General features: G+C 38.7%; 1 protein-coding gene across 1 annotated transcript in view; it reads right to left on the reverse strand.

The window, feature by feature from the left end:
- LOXHD1 (lipoxygenase homology PLAT domains 1) overlaps positions 1-17,610 on the reverse strand; it is a 666,378-nt gene that overhangs the window by 268,236 nt on the left and 380,532 nt on the right. The window contains exon 18 of the mRNA XM_053701077.1: positions 17,413-17,548. Coding sequence (XP_053557052.1) covers positions 17,413-17,548 — 136 coding nt within the window. The remainder of the gene's footprint in view (positions 1-17,412; positions 17,549-17,610) is intronic.

Raw genomic sequence — 17,610 nt, forward strand, 5'->3', positions numbered from 1 at the left:
GCTGAGGGGATAAGTTATTTGGTGTATATGATACACTATATGCTGTTTTATTTTTTACATCCTGTGAGTTGCCATTTGTCTGTGTGATTCAAATTAAAACTTTTTATACTCTGCGTTTGAGTCTGCGCTCCTCTCCTCTGTCTTTTAAAACTCAGCTATTGATAATATTGCATTGAAAAAAAAATGAGTTTCAATAAATTTACAAGATGAAATATTTCGACATCAGCATTAAAACCTTTAGGATATATATAATCTATGTAAAAAATCTATTTCACTTCAGCCTGTAATAGTTTTTTACCATAACCTCTCCATTGTTTTGGTACTTTACAAATACCTATATATTTAAGACTTGGATTGTAACCTCCATGTTTTCCTTGGAAATGTTTATACAATGGGACATTGTCCCTATTGTGTTTAATAGCTAGTAGATGTTCTCTATCTTTGACGTTGCGTGAGGTCTGACCTACATATTGGACGCCGCAGCCACACTCAATTAAGTAGATCACCCATTTGTCTTGAGAGCGGATAATATAATTTATTCTGAAAATCTCTTTACTGTTACTGGATACAAAAGTATCATTTTAAATCCCATGTTGGCACACTTTACACCATCCACATGGAAAGAAACCTTTTAGTCTCTTTTTGTTTGTTTTTTTGTAAACTCGGTGCCAATATGGATTTTAAATTCTCAGATTTTCGATAGATTTTTTTATGGACATCGATCAGCTTTTTACTCAGAATATTTTCTTGTTTCAGCAAGTACCAATTCTTTTCTACAATATTTTCAATCAAATTGCGGTTTTCACTATATTTAGTGATCAGTGGAACAATGATATCATCTTTACTTTGAACTTGTTTTTCTTTATACACCAATAGAGATTCTCTATCTATATTGTCAACAGTTTCAATGGTATTATTCAGTATGTCCTCTGAGTATCCTCTTTCTAAAAACCTTTTAGAAGTTTTGACTGTTCAATCCATTTATCAACCTTAGAGCATTTTTTCTTAACTCTAATTAGTTGCCCTTTTGGTATGTTTGAATTCCAAACATGACTGTGGCAACTGGATTTGTGGATGTAAATCTTACCATTTTCAATCTCTATCTTAAGGTCTAAAAACGTAATATTGGTGTAGTGTAACTATATTCATAAGTTAATATGAGGCTAATTTTTATTCATTACCTCAATTGTAATTTAACCCTTTCAGTGCTAATGACAGCTCTGAGCCGTCACAGAGTTTCTCACTCTGGTGCTAATAACGGCTCAGAGCTGTCATGAGCACTCTCCCACCTTAAGGGAGATCTGGGGGCTCCTTACTGCTCCTACCACGGCGATGCCTGTCACTTTACAGGAGGCTTCACGTGATGCGTGGTGACGCGTGAAGTATAGGAGGAGGGGGCATGCTGCTTAGAAGCCTGTATCTCAGGCATCTAAGCAGCTACAGACCCCCCCACCTAACCTTTCCAACAGTATAAGTCTTGGGAGTCTGTAAAAAAATAAGAAAGTTTAAAAAAAAATTAAAAAAGAAAAAAAAGAAAATATTAGAACCCAGGTGGGAAATGGCTTAGCAGCCAAAGGGTTGAGATCTTCATCAGTACCTTTCCATATCATAAATATGTCATCGATATAACGATGATAGAGGATCAGATCCACGCTAGCTGGGCGCGAATCTGGTCCCCATTGCCGTTCCGCATAGTTTTTTTTATAAAATTTGTTATCAAAATTAAAATATTATGAGTATATATATATATATATATATATATATATATATATAAATGCCATCCAAAATAAAATCTCTCTGTTCTTCTATTATTGTTATGTCTTTGTTGAGGAAATATTGTACAGCTTCTATTCCTTCTTTATTAGGTATACTCGTGTATAAGGACGGCACATCATATGTTTCTAAAATATTCTGTTCGTCCCAAGTCATTCTGTTTAATATATTTAGTAACTGTGTGGAGTCCTTAAGATAGGAGGGTGAAGAACTTACATATTTTTTTATCGATATACTGTGACAAATTACTCGTTATAGAGCCAATGCCCAAAATAATTGGTCTCCCCGGGGGATTAGTTAATGTCTTATGGATCTTCGGCAGATAATAGAAAATAGGGATTTTGGGGTGTTCAATTTTTAGATATCTGTATTCTTTATCATTTAAAACCCCCTTGCATTTTGTCTGCCTTAAATCTGATTGTTGGATCTCCTCTCAAAATCTCATAAGTGTTAGAGTCTCCCAATATCCTATTAGATTCTGTCATATATGTCTCTATATCCAATAGCACAATGCCCCCACCTTTATCGGCCGGTTGGTTAATCACATTGATAATTACATTTTTGTTGCTTTTGTTTAACTGTTATATTTATACGAGCATTTCAAATTGTTGCTTATTTACAATTTGATTTTTAATTGCTATATTTATATTAGCATTTCAATTTACAATTGCCATACAATAGCATCTTTACACGCACTAAAATATTTAAAATTCCCTAATTGTTTTAGCATAAATTGTACTTAATGTAACAATTTCTCCTTATTATAAATTATAAACTTTGAATGTATGTTTAGAGACTCGAGCAAACTAATATAATATCTATTTTTTATTGTTTTATAATATATACCATAATGAAAAAATACCCCAAATAGTAGCACCTTTAAATAATGGTCTCCTAATGTTAAACTACATTTACCATAAGAATTAGTTATAAGACCGGAAGTGACGTAACAGCGTAACCGGAAGTGACATAACACTCCGGTATTAAAATCGCAATCACCAACTTTTAAGCTCTAATTACCATTCTTGATAAGGGCAAATACAATCACTATTATATCTAAAGCATTAGCGACCAAGTCGTCATTACCGGAAGTGATGTAACGTCATCTCTTGTGAGCACCATTTTCCTTAAGGGCAATTACTATCATTATGATATTCATAGTAAGGGCATTTTTTGGCGGGAAAAGGTTTCTTCTATGATTGGCAGATAACGGCTATTTACGCCCCAGTAACACTAGCAGTTGACATCTTGAAAAAGGCCCACGCTAGGGCTGAAACCCGTCGATAGAAGTCACTGCTCGAGTTTTTACATAGGGTAAGCCTGTTTTTAGTAGGTTTTTATTCCCATTTGTTACATTATTGCACTATGTGAGTTTTATTTCCACAGGTATCAACACCATTGGATTTAACACTTCTTTGGTTCACTGTTCATTTTTATTTTTCCTTATTTTTATTTTTCAATTTTTCTACACTTCTTTGAAGACTCCAACCTGGATCTCCAAGAAAAATCACACTTGTTCTTTTGTTTAACCATCTTATGTACTTTTTAAAATATAATTGAGTCTACTATAGGGTACCCTATGACCTGTCATTTTTATTATAATCACCCTATTAATAGAATAGGGTGATACTTTAGCCTTTTTGGCGATTTCTGTACTACTATGAGTCTTCACTTGAGTCTTCACTTGAACCTTACCTCGCTACTTAGAAACACCAGTGGAGAATTCATTATTCAAGCTGAACAGCTTTTGAACTTCCAATGGATAATTCATGCTGGTGTTACCTTTCAATTTGCAGGTTGAGTGGAAGGAAATGATACTAAAGGTAACACTTCATTTGTACCTTGTATTTGCTTAAAGTCTAGTAAAAAATAAACTTTCATGATTCAGATAGGCAATGCAATTTTAAACAACTTTCCAATTGACTTTTATAATCAAATTTGCTTTGTTAGTTTAGTTTGTTAGTTTTATATGCCAATTTCTAAGCCGTTGAAAAATGCCTCTTATCTCAGTGCATTTGACAGTTTTTCACAGCTATATAGTGCTAGTTCATGTGTCATATAGATAACATTGTGCTCATTCCTGTGGAGTTATTTATGAGTCAGCACTTATTGGCTAAAATGCAAGTCTGTCAAAAGAACTGCGATAAGGGGGCAGTCTGCAGAGGCTTAGATACAAGTTAATCTCAGAGTCCAGTTTATGCTTTTCCAAGAACTTGGATTTTAAAATTTGGTGCTCAAATGTTCTGATAGATTAACTTAATAGGCTGCACTAACGTTTCAATTAAAACATGTTATTAATTATTTAGCATCTATATTCTGTAGCTCTAAATACACTGCATTCCTTTACATTTTACAAAAAATAAAAATCTAAAGCTTTAAACACCTCAATGAAATGCTTAATTATGTGCAGTAAAAAAACCCAAAAAAAACCCACTGTAATGTATGTTGTCATTTTGCTCTCTTTTTAATAATTATGTTTTAACACTGCCCCAGAGAGAAATAGGAATACTTAATTATGTTACAGGCTATAAGCAGGCAAAGACAAATGATCTCTCCTTTTAGTAACACAAAATATATTTTGGAAGAAAACCATAGAGGAAGATGGATAGATGCGGACTGCAGATAGATAATGATGGGCTATTTGGAGACAGTAAAAGAGAGTAAGATTTCCGTTACATTAGATATAATGGACTGTTAACTTCAAGTTAAAGGGGCATAAAACCACAAAAAATATTTTTAATGATTCAGATAGGTCCAGATTACAAGTGGCGCTCATCTGGTGCAGCCAGATTAACGTGTTACAAGTTGAAAGTAAAAAGTTAGCGTGATAGCAAAAGACTCTAGATATCATGATCACGCTAACTCCTCCCCATAGACTTATATGGGGCGCGCTATAAAAAAGCCTTATTAGTTATCACGTGCGCAATAATCTGACACTGCGCTATATCAACTGCGCTAAAGCCGAAGGTGTGTTAGCAATATATATGATGATTTCTTGTAAACTATATATATATATATGTAAAAAAGAAATCCCAAAGAAGTTCCAAGCATCCACGACTGTAGAAAGTATTGTAAATAAAAAGTCCAAAGTCTCTCAGATATAATGTAAATATAAAATAGTAAATTTATTAGTAACTATTAAAAAAAGGCAGACTCCATAAGAAAAAAACAAAGGGTGAAAAAGCAGTAAAAAGAAAGTCTGACCGGTTTCGGTCACTCAGACCGTGGTCTTAGACATAAAATGGAGACTACAGGTGTATGCTATTTAAAGCAACAGCCCATCTGCAATTGGTGTAGTTTGTACACTGCACATATGTACTTTAACCCTTTAGGTGACAGCAAATTTTAAATTAAGGTCACAACATGGTGTTAGAATACTAAAAAGTGTTATATAACTTAAGTACATTAAGTACATATATATATATATATTACATGTGATGATGATGACAATAGCAAGAAAAACTTAATACTTTATAGTTAGTACATGCATAGTAAAATCAATTATTGAGGAAATATATCTGAAAATCTGTTAGTCTTAAATGAAAGGGATAAAGATGTAATTACTCAAACAGGGGCTAGCAATGCTGCAAATTATTTAGTATAAATAAAGGCATATTAATAGCAGCAGATAACAAAGATATGTTTAAACCTAACTGCTACAAAAGATAATAATGATAACATTAGCCATTCATAAGTTAGAGACTGATAAAAATGGTGACACAATACAGTATGACACATGCATAGATATTAACATGCCTATCTCTTAGGATATAGATGTTAAAATAAATAAATAGGTCTCAAACTAAACAGTGGCACCAAGATGATATAATGATTAATTATAATTTAACACATATAATTTCTAGCCTAACACTTGATGGAATTTAAAACACGTCAGACTGTTATTTTTAATATTTAATATCTGTATGATAAAAGTTATTAATATCCTATAATTTACAGCCGTATTACTGTTATAAGCCTATTTAGTGAATAATAAATTTTAGATTTCATCTCCCTTTCATCATTTGAATATACAAAAGTTTCCTACATAATATATTACCTATGCCAGTAATTAATAATGTCAAACTCTGAGTTAAATCCTGTAGGTAGCAGGCTACCGAGCTTATGGATCCAGTAGATCTCCTGTCTGGATAAGATGTGAAATTTGTTGCCACCTCTTGGGGGACTTACAATTTGCTCGATAGCCTGCCACCTAAAGGTGCTCAAATTTCCATGATGTACCTCCAAAAAATGTTTAGATAGAGCTGAAACTGCTCTTTCCTGATTAACATATGAAAGATGCTCTTTTATCCTAGTCCCCACTTCCCTAGTGGTTCTACCTACATATTGGCGGACACACTGGGTGCATTCTATCAGGTACACCACATATTTGTTTCCACACTTAACACACCCTTTTGTTTCAAAAACCTCCATAGTTGTAGCTGAAGTGAAGGTGTTAGATACATATATGTGGTCACAAGATTTGCACGACCTTTTTCAGCATTTGTAGGTACCATTGAAGTGTAGCCAAGAATGATTTATTTTTTCTTTCTTAAGCATACTAGGGTCTAAGAGATTGCCCAGCGTCAGATTCTTTTTGTAAACAAAGTTACATCCATCTTTAATGACGCCGCGCAATCTAGTGTCCCCTCTTAGAATCGGCAAATTCTTTCTTATTATATTACACACTTGGTAATATTGGTTGGAGTATGTAGTTACCAATGTTGGTTTTGTCTTTGTGTCAGTACTGTTAGTCATTGTCTTTGTCTTATGTGTAAACAAATCCTTCCTGTCCATTTGGCTAACTTCAATATAGGACCTTTTGACCAATTTTTTAGAGTATTGTCTGTCTGCAAATCTTTCACTAAGGCCTTGACTCTCTCCCTGAAAATCCTCAAAACGAGTACAGTTTCGCCTAGCTCGCATAAATTGACCTTTGGCAATACCCTTAAACACATGCCCAGGATGACTGCTGCGAGCGTGTAACATGTAACATCAAGGTAGTTGATGGATTTCTTGTTCCATTCAAACGTGAACTTCAGCCCTATCTTATTCGTGTTAAGATGTTCTACAAATGCCTGTGCCTGAGAATGACCTGAAGACCAAATAATCAACAGGTCATCAATAAAACGCATGTATTTCACTATTGAAGATGAGAAGATGTTGCTACCCCTCCATCTAAGAGTTGGTGTAATATTTGGTGTCTAATATTAGACACCAAATATTATATTCAGGACATTTTACACCAACTCTCAGATGGAGGGGTATATGAAGTATTAGATCATAATCCTCTTGTGGAAATACAAAAAGAGCTAAAAGTAATTCTTGATAGGGCACTACAATGTAATACTATAACTAAACAGGTATTTGATTTTCTTTATAAAAAACATCCTATAACACCAATTTTTTATACTTTGCCCAAAGTTCACAAGAATATGTCATCTCCACCAGGGCGGCCCATTGTGGCATGTACAGAGTCTGTTTTTTCAAATGTGTCAATATTTCTGGATAGAATTATTTTTCCAATGGTCAAAGAACAAAAGTCTTTTTATAAAAGACACTAATGACTTCCTGGTAAAATTAGAAAAGGTTAAAATGGAAGATACTTCGTTTATTTTTTCTTTGGATGTGGTTAATTTATACACATCTATTCCTCACGAGGCAGGCCTTGACACTATAAAAAGCTTTTTGAGGGGACTTCCGGTGGGCGGGCTAAGGAGTAAGCAGCTTGGAGAGAGAGCTCCGGAGCTGGCAGTTAAATAAGTATATTTTTTGCCCTACTCTAACATCCTTATTGTGGGGATACTTCACACTCCTGAAGCCTGGGTGCGATTCAGCCTTGGTACAACTGGGTACCCGGCGATCTCAAGCACCGGCTAGCTACAACTGCCCCCGCTGCAAGCCCAACAGTACAAACACTGCATACAAAGCGGTGGGGCAGATCGGAACTTTCGTCCGCTGAGTGTACAAGGGGAAGCCCGAAGTGGGATTGAGGACGGTGAGCCCGCAACCGTAGCAGAGTTCTTTCTCTTTTTCTGCTAGCCCCAGAGTGACATCTTGGCTCAGTCGCAGTCACCCCCCATCCATCCGCCCGCCCACCCGCACACCTAACAGACAGACCGAGCGGGGGAGAGGGATAAGCCTGAGGGTTGCAAGAGCGGAGGCACTTTAGACTCACTCAGAGAGGATCACTGCAGGTGCGGACATTACTTATCAGTGCCGCCGAGTGCGGTCAGACTCCCTGCCTCTGTCAGCTAACTTTTTCTCTTAAGGCGCGAAAACGAACGGGCGCCATCTTGCCTCACACACCAATGAGCGCCGGGGGCTTCCACCTCCTCCTTTACATAACAACCCGGAATCGTTCCTGGAGAGGACCAGAACATCGTCTCATCTGCGGCTACTGGACTACGCTGTGACAAGCTCCGGTAAGACACTTCTCTTGTGCCCTCACATAAACCCTCACACCAGTATTCAGAGGCTTTCACATAACATAAGTTGGGCACTACGTGTGCTCAGTGACCCCACACAGCACGCGACTTAGAAGAGGGCTGAGAGGCTAACTAATATATATGGACTGTAGGGCTTAAACAGACACACGGCTATACATGGGACCCTGCTTTGCCTTGGCTGAAACAGTGTCTGCTGGAGTTTTTTAACACAACACATTGAATATTATTACTCCAGATTCAGTGTTTGTGATACAGTTACACCAGCGCTGAGACTTCATAACCCTGACATTATTATCCACCCCAAGGCTGCGCACAAACAGCTGCAAAGGACATAAACTTTGTTAAATGTACTTTGAAATCTGCCAGGCTGATAGATATACTGTGGATAGTTTAGCAGGGACTGCCCATTACAGTCTTGACTCTTGCCCCTGCCACAAAAAGTGAACATAGCCCCTGCCCAGCCACCGTGCTGTGATATTTGAGAGAACAGGGCTTGACAAGAACACCCTGTGTGGCTAGATTTGAGAGGGTGGGAGACTCAAGACACCACGCACTGAGCTCTGTTTCCCAACTAACCCTGCATACCGCTGCTGTTGAAGGTCCACTGTGATAAAGAACATAACAGAAAGAGGCAGCAGGTCACTTATACATGAAAGTGGATAAATACTTTTATAAACTAACACCCCCCCAAGACAGCGCTATGACCCACAGAAATAAAATGGGGGACAAAAAGAGCAGGCACCAGTCTGAATTAAGTGCATAGATATCCCCACACCCAACAGAACAACCTACTAATGCAGAGGATAAAGGGCAGTTAATGAAAGAGCTCAAATCTTTTTTTTACCTAAAATGGAGAGCTTACAGGCAGGTTTAGACACACTTACCAGTGAGGTCAGGCAATATTCAGCACGCCTCACAACAGCTGAGAATAGAATATCAGATGTCGAGGACAGACAGATTGAAACAAGTAATTCTTTACAACAAATTCTACGCCAAAACAAAGCTTTACAAGAAAGAGTAGACGACTTAGAGAATCGCAGTCGACGTAATAACTTACGAATAATAGGCCTACCCGAGAAGGTAAAGGGCAAGGATCTCCTAGCTTTTACTGCTTTAGTGTTCCCGAAACTTCTGGGCATTCCACAGGATATACTCCCCATTGATGTAGAAAGGGCACATAGAGTGGGCCCGGAACGTACTCTTGAGACTAACAACACCAAGCCGAGGCAAGTTATCTTTAAATGTCTGAACTTTCAGGAGAAGCTACGAATTCTTAGAGCTTATAGATTAAAAAAGGAAGTCACCTACGAGGGCAATAGATTGCTGTTGTTTCAGGACTTCTCCTCAGAGGTCACGAGACAGCGCAAGGACTTTGTGCCCATTTGTTCCCGCCTCTATGAGCAGGGACGGCAAGTAGCGTTGTTGTTCCCTGCGAAGCTGCGACTGCAGACTGCACACGGCCCCAAATTCTTCCACTCTCCTCAGGCTGTGGAAAGCTATTTGAAAACGGAAAAACACAGTGGAACAGACTAAGGAGAGTTGCCACCACATTGCATCTCCACATCACACTAATTTCTGTAAATGGTGATGAGTTTAACAAAGGTTTTTTCTGTTAAAAAAGGTTCTAGGTTGTATGTTATATTGTTTATTATGGTTCTGTTTAATGTTTATATGCTGTTGACTCTGAGACAGGTTTCTAGGAGGCTAGCTTGGGCAGATCTGGGTGGAGTCGGAATTCATGATCTATCACGGGCACATGTTGCGGGGTGGCCGACCCTCGGGGACCTGGGCACAGGTGGCAGTGACGGGCCCTCGGGGCTGGTTACAACTCGGCACAGACAGGTCCACACAGATTCCACATATGGTAACGTTGCTAGAAATATTTTCAAGGCATATGCTATGTTTGCTACTGTGATTCTGCTAAATGGTTATATATCGCTAGCTCAGCAACAGGCCCCTAAGCGACCAGCCCTGTTGGGCCTGTGTGTAGTTGGAATTCGTGGGTCCGCAGGGCTGGTTGAAACTTCTTCCTCGGGGCTGGGTATGATTTTTTTATAGACAGGTCAACATTGATTTCACATATAGTAACGCTGTCAGAATTATTTGCAAGTTATATGTTATGTTCACTACTGTTATTCTGTTAAATGGCTATATACTACTGAATCAGCGACAGGCTCCTAAGCGACTACCCCCGATGGGCCTGTGTGAAGTTGGAATTCACGGGTCCGCGGGGCTGGTTGTAACCTCTTTCTTACATAACAACATAAAAGTATTGTATGCTGCTACTAAATCGCAAATAACCCTGAAATATATTAACAGCAACACCAGGTTTTTTAATTATACTTTATTCTATTTTGGTTTGCATTTTATATGTAAGGATTATTGACATGTTGTTTGTTTTATTTGTTATGACTGGCAACACAAGAGGGATATTGATAGTTTACAATGGCCTAAAGGGATTATTGATTGTTGCTTGCCCCAGTAGGCGAACACCACATGTTGACGACATGCTGAGAGATTATTTACCTGATTTGGGCAAAATCTTATGCAGTTCCAGTTCTGAATCCCAACAGTATGTCTTTCCCTATCTATATACTGACCAAAACACATTTACCCTATGAGGGGGGAGGGATTTTTTTTTTTTTTCTTTTTTCTTTCTTTTTTTTTTTTTATTCTTTTTTTTTTTTTATTCTTTTTTTTTTCTCTCCCACTTAGACCATGAATGACACTTAGGATCAACTGATGGAATGTGGGGGGCATTAACTCCCCGGTAAAGAGGAGTTCGATCCTGACGCACCTTAAAAAACTAGATACTGATGTTACTTTCCTTCAAGAGACACATTTGGTTGATAAAGAACATGATAAACTCAAAAGGCAATGGGTAGGTACATTATCATATCTCTCATACACCAGCTCAAGTAGGGGACTTGCCATACTTTTTGGGAAAATAAACCCAGTTGATATCCTTCATACATGCAAAGACAGAGAGGGTAGGTTCCTCATACTTAAAGTTAAAATATCCAACACAGTTTATATCCTCTGTAACCTATATGCACCGAATAATAGAGATTTATCGTTTTGGGACAGACTTATACAGGCTCTGACCCCGTTCACAGGATTCCCACTTATATTAGGTGGGGACTTTAATCTGACCCCCAATACACACCTGAATAGATCAGGGCCTTCATCACAAGAGGCTAATTCTAAGTCCTTGAAATATAGAGGCAGATATGAACACAAAATATTCCAGAGATTACAGTCCGACCTTGAGGTATGTGACATATGGAGAAGGAGACACATAACAGACAGAGACTATACATGTCTCTCCAGGGCGACGGGCTCGTTCTCTAGAATCGATCTATTCTTAGTATCTGATTCCATGATTCCGCTGGTTCGCTCCGAAAAAATACATTCGATCATACTGTCGGATCACGCGCCTATAGAAATTGTGCTCGACTTAAACAAACCCAAGCCCAACAGAAATATACTCAGATTCCCAACTTATCTGATGAATTCTGAAAAATTCCTAAAGTATCTTACACACTGCTGGAATGATTTCCTAACCGATAACCAGCAAAATCTGGACACGCCGCAGTTGTTCTGGGACACTGCAAAAGTGGTCCTTACGGGACAGGTTATTTCTTATATGTCGACTTTGAAGAGAACTCAGAAGAACATGGACATGACATACCAGACATACTCTATCACTAAATTCAGAGAGGCTTATAACGCCTTCGTAGGGTTTAAGGAACAAATGGACAATTTCTTGAAGCAAAAGGCAGCGTATGGGCTCTTGAGGACTGCGGGGAAGTACTACCGGTTTGGGGGTAGGTCGGGGCGCATGCTGGCATCTTTGGTAAATAGGAGGGAGGCGAGACGGGAAGTGGCCGCTTTGACTTACAAAGGGACCACATACAAAACAGCATCGGAGGTAGCACAATGCTTTGCAGAGTTCTATCAATCCCTATACACAAAACAACCGGAAGCTGAACCGGCAAAGTTGCAGCAATTCTGGGAAAACCTGACACTACCTGCCTTAACAGAGGATCAGCTAGAATCCCTGAATGCGCCCATTACGGCCGAGGAGATCCAGCATACAATAAAATCAATAGCACTGGGCAAGGCGGCTGGCCCAGATGGCCTTCCGATAGAGTTCTATCGGATGCTGCTGCCCCAGATATCACCTGCCTTGGGTAGACTATTCAATAGTCTTCTCAATAAGAATGATCCTCCCTCTCCTACGTTCTCATCGGCCCATATAACCTTGATTCCCAAGCCGGGGAAGGATCACTCGGCTCCAGAATCATACCGCCCAATCTCACTGCTGAACGCAGATTACAAGGTCTATACCAAAATACTAGCGAATCGCCTAAAGCCTTTGCTCCCTGGCCTCTTACACCCTGACCAAACGGGATTTGTGTTTGGTAGATCGTCGACCACCAACCTGCGACGGGTTCTTCAGGTGATAAATCATTACCGGGTGAGGGCAGGGGAGGAAGGGACGGATGTGCGGCCAGAAGCCTTTCTGTTGTCTCTAGACGCAGAAAAGGCTTTTGATAGGGTAGAGTGGCCCTACCTATTTGACACCTTAGAACGTTTTAACTTTCGGGGCCCCTTCATAACGGCATTACGCAAAATCTATCAAGCCCCTATGGCCCGAATCATGGTTAATGGACACTTCTCCTCAGACCTACGGCTTGAAAGGGGCACAAGACAGGGTTGCCCCTTGTCACCTTTGATTTTTGACCTTGCCCTGGAGCCCCTCGCGATTAAGTTGAGACAGATCTTTCCGGGAGTTCGAATAGGCAACAGTGTCCAACAATTAGCATTATATGCAGACGACATGATGCTGTTTGTGGAATCTCCTGGGACGCATATTCCAGGGATTTTAGAAACTTTGGATTTGTTCGGTAGTTTCTCCGGATACAAGATAAACAATTTAAAATCTGAGATTCTGTGGTTACATAGAAACAGTCGCAGAGGAATGGTCTATCCCTTTGTGGAAGTCAAACATTCACTCACCTATCTTGGAATCCACTTGAACAATGACCCGAATAAATTATACCAGCTGAACTTAGAGTCTCAATGTGCTTCGATATGTTCCCAGATGGAGAGATGGAGAGACCTCCCCCTAGGGCTAACGGGACGTATAAATCTTTTTAAAATGTCTCTGTTCCCAAAAATCCTCTACCCACTTTTGATGCTGCCCTTTATGCTGCACAAGAGAGACATTAAAGGCCTAGAGAAAGCAATTCGGCACTTTGTGTGGAGGGGGAAGAAGCCGAGGATGGCTGCTCACAAGCTTCACCATGCATTTTTGGATGGAGGCTTGGGTCTCCCAAACATCAGGTTTTACAACTGGGCAGCGTTGCTGAGACTGGTCATGGACTGGCAATTAGATACAGGACACTTCTGTGACAAAACATTGGAGGAATCGGTGGTGACACCTTTGGCACTGAATATGTTGCCTTATCTTCCGCTGGGTGATCTCCCACAGCGGCTGAGAAACAACTTTCTATATGAAGACCCTCTCAAGGTTTGGACCCAGGCGCATAAGCTGCTTGGTTCCACCCGACCATCTCCAAAGTTTATCCCTATCATAGGGAACCCCGACTTCCCAGCGGGAGGCGAACATGCGCCCTTTGCTGAGTGGAGGGAGAGGGGTTTAAACAAAGTTGGTGATGTCTTGGACCCACTATTGCACACCGTCAGAACTTTCCAAGAATTAAAGACCAAATTTGACTTACCACACAGGCATTTTTTTGCCTATCTACAAATTAGACATTATGTCAATACTCTGATAAACTCGGATATGAATTTCTGGAACCAATCCCCATTTGCGGTCACACAAACGGCATACAGCCTGGGAAGTTTCTCTATCTCAGCGCTATACAGGACATTACTTGGATCCCAATTGGCCAAGACACAGAGCTCCCTATTAGCTAATATGCAGAAAGTTCTCACACCTGCCATCACTAGCACAGACATCACAGCTAGTATCTTAAAAGTTAAATCAGCTACGCTAAGTGTCACACTGAGAGAGGCTCAAATTAGGATGCTACATCTAGATTACATCACACCCAGTAGGCGAAGCAAATGGAACCCACAGCACCCGAATCATTGTGTTAAATGCAGATATCCTAACCCCTCTCTATCCCACTATTTTCTGGACTGTCCTGTGGTTCGTCGCTTCTGGGGGCTCATACAATACTGGCTTAAGAGAATAATGAAAATAGAGATAACATTTACCATAGACAATATATATTTGCTCCTGTGGGAGGGGATCAATACAAAGCTTCACTCTTTCTGCACCCTTTGTACTTTGATAGCTAGGAATTGTATTCTAACTCTATGGTGTAATAAACGCCCCCCTACACTGACACAGTTCAAAAGAGCCCTACTTAGACAATTATTTATTGAGCAACAAGACACATTATTAGATACAGGTGGAAGATTATCGTCCTTTTTAAAGAAGTGGAAGACTTTCCTGGAAACACTCCAAATAGAGAAACAAAAACAAATTTTGGGACCCTTCCTCCAGACTGAGATAATGATGGAAGCGGCGCTGAGGGGGGAATGGGGAGCTCTGTATGAACCTCTTACTAATATATCCTTACCAATGCCTGGGAACGACATTGAGGTGACATCCTTTTTCTAGGGAGTGTAGGAACTCTCTTCCTTCTCTACTTACAATTTTTTTTATTATTTTTTTTTCTCTCCCCCCTCTCTTTGGGAGGAACCAAAAAAGCCATATCCCTCAGAGACTAATCTGCTTAAGAGTACTCTGCCAATGTCAATTATTAGATTATGTTTAATAAGGTTATAAGTTATGTTGAATTATTGTTTTTTTTAAAAAGGTAAAAATTTGGATGGAAGCAGTTATTTGGACGACCGCTGAAGTATGCAAACGCCCTGATGAAGGGTTGGAAACTGTCATGTTAAATACGCTAGTGAAAATTGTACGGTATGTCTTTCCTATCATTGTATGAACTGATTATTAATCATACTGAATTCCATGCTAAATAATGCATACCTGATATGATGTATATCTTCTAACGTCTAATGCTGTAACTCCCTTTTAATAAAGATATATTTCAAAAAGCTTTTTGAATAACAGTAAACTGTATGATTTATCACAGGTAGATTTCATTGATGATTTGTTAAGACTTGTTTTATACTGCAATTATTTTTTGTTTCAAGATACATAGTATATGCAGAAAAGAGATAAAGCCATGGGCTCCAATGTAGCCCCCTCATATGCCAATTTGTTCATGAGTGGCTTTGAGAATAAATTTGTCTATAATAATCAGTCATTCAACAACTGTTGTAAGCTTTGGCTAAGGTATATAGACGATATTTTTGGCATATGGGGGGGGCTCATTGGAGTCCTTATTGCAGTTTGTGGAGGATATCAACGCTTCTATGACAAACATTAAATTTACATTGACATATTCAATACATGAGATTAATTTTCTTGACACTACTGTATACATACAAAATGATAAATTGAAGACTGATCTCTTTACTAAACCTACGGATAGAAATACCCTTTTGAGGTATGAAAGTTTCCATCCTGAGACAGTGTTCAATTCTATCCCCAGAAGTCAGTTACTACGCACTAAGAGGATAGTTAGTGATCAAGATAGATTACCTTTTAGGCTAAAATCCATGGGTAATAAGTTTATCCAAAGGGGTTATCCCCAGGAGATCATTAATAAAAACATTATAGATCTCGACAAAAGTAAAGTTAAACCCAAAAATAAAAATGATGCAAACAGATTAGTGCTTACTATGGAATATAGCCAGAGAAGTCAATACATTTTCAAAGCAGTGAGGAAACACTGGCACTTATTATCAAAATTTAATCCAGAAGTGGAATCTTTTAAATTACCACCCATGCCATCATACAGACGGGTGAGAAACCTAAGGGATAATCTAGTGAGAGCTGATGTGGGTACAACTAAATTGCCTGAAATTAATTACTTGACCACTCCTAATAAAGGTTGCTATCCATGTCTCCATTGTGCTCAGTGCAATTCAGTAATTAGGGGTAAATTCTTAGCACAGAATGATAAACGTAAACAGTACACTATATGTGTGTATGTATCAACAATTAGATTAGAAAAGAAGAATATATCTTGTATATTCACAAAGTTAATGATTTTAGCACTCTTTACAATAGCTCAGTTAGTCACCAGAGGGAGAGTTGCACCCACCACACACTCTTTAAGAAACGGCAGTCAAAACATTGCTATAATGTAGAGACATTTATTTACGTCACAATGAAATATATAGGATTACTAGGTGATGCATCACTACATACTAGAAGCGTGACTATATAACAATTTCTAAGCAACCAAATGATGTAAGATTGGGCATTTAGCCCCTAACATAGCGATTCTTAGAATAAGTGATAGCCTCATATAAACATGACCTAAAATGACTAAAATGACAAAAGTAGCCATTAAATCAGCCTATTTCAAACTTATATGGCAAACTGATGAAAGTTTGACAATGTAGCAGATAGCCTCGCCATAGATTAACTGTAATAGAGGCTTACGAGGTAAAAGCGTCCTCTTAAATTCTACTTCAGGTGTTACTTTTAGGCCTCAAAGAGAGAAATGCAGAGTTGATAGTTCATCATGTGATGTAATGCAAATCAGAGTAGTGTTATTCAGCATCAACTATTGATTATTGATTGATATATACTGCTCAGTAACTTTTTGAAAAGCAAAGGGACAACATTATTTAAAACCCTTTGCAGCCTTTTTTTTCTAATACCTGAGATCTCATATCTTTGAGCCGTTATAACTTTTTTGTGTAATATTATTTTTAATAATTTTTATTAGATGGTGTTATTATGAGTGTAACTGCACTTTGTAACGTATTTTTTATGTGTTTTGTGCAACTTTTTTATTTCACAAATCGGTTTGCCACAACTCTGTGGATGCGGTAATCATTCCAGTGTAAAACACGATTGCGCTCATGCGATCAAATTTACTTTCAACTTGTAAGACCAATGCAATTTAACCTGCACACAAGCGATCGCGAAAACCCAATATCGCTTGAGCGTTCCACTAGTAATCTGGCCCTTTATTTTCTGCTTGTTTTTCTTTAATAATAAATATCCCCTTTTTTATGATACAGTGATTTTCCCCTTCTGCTTGGTATAATGTAACAACATGTGTCTCACTTGGCAGAACTGTAGGTACAAGTGGCCCCTCTGCAGGAAGTTCACGAACAATCTCGTTGTCATCTTCATTTAGATCCAGCCAACGGCCACACTTAAAAGTGTATTTCTCCTTGGTCAAGGTTTTCAAAATTGTTACCTTGAATATAAAACACAGCAATAAATTAGCAAATGTGTCAATAATTTCTTATAAATTCACAA

The sequence above is a fragment of the Bombina bombina genome, chromosome 2 (genome assembly GCF_027579735.1).
Source record: "Bombina bombina isolate aBomBom1 chromosome 2, aBomBom1.pri, whole genome shotgun sequence".
Lineage (NCBI taxonomy): Eukaryota > Metazoa > Chordata > Amphibia > Anura > Bombinatoridae > Bombina > Bombina bombina.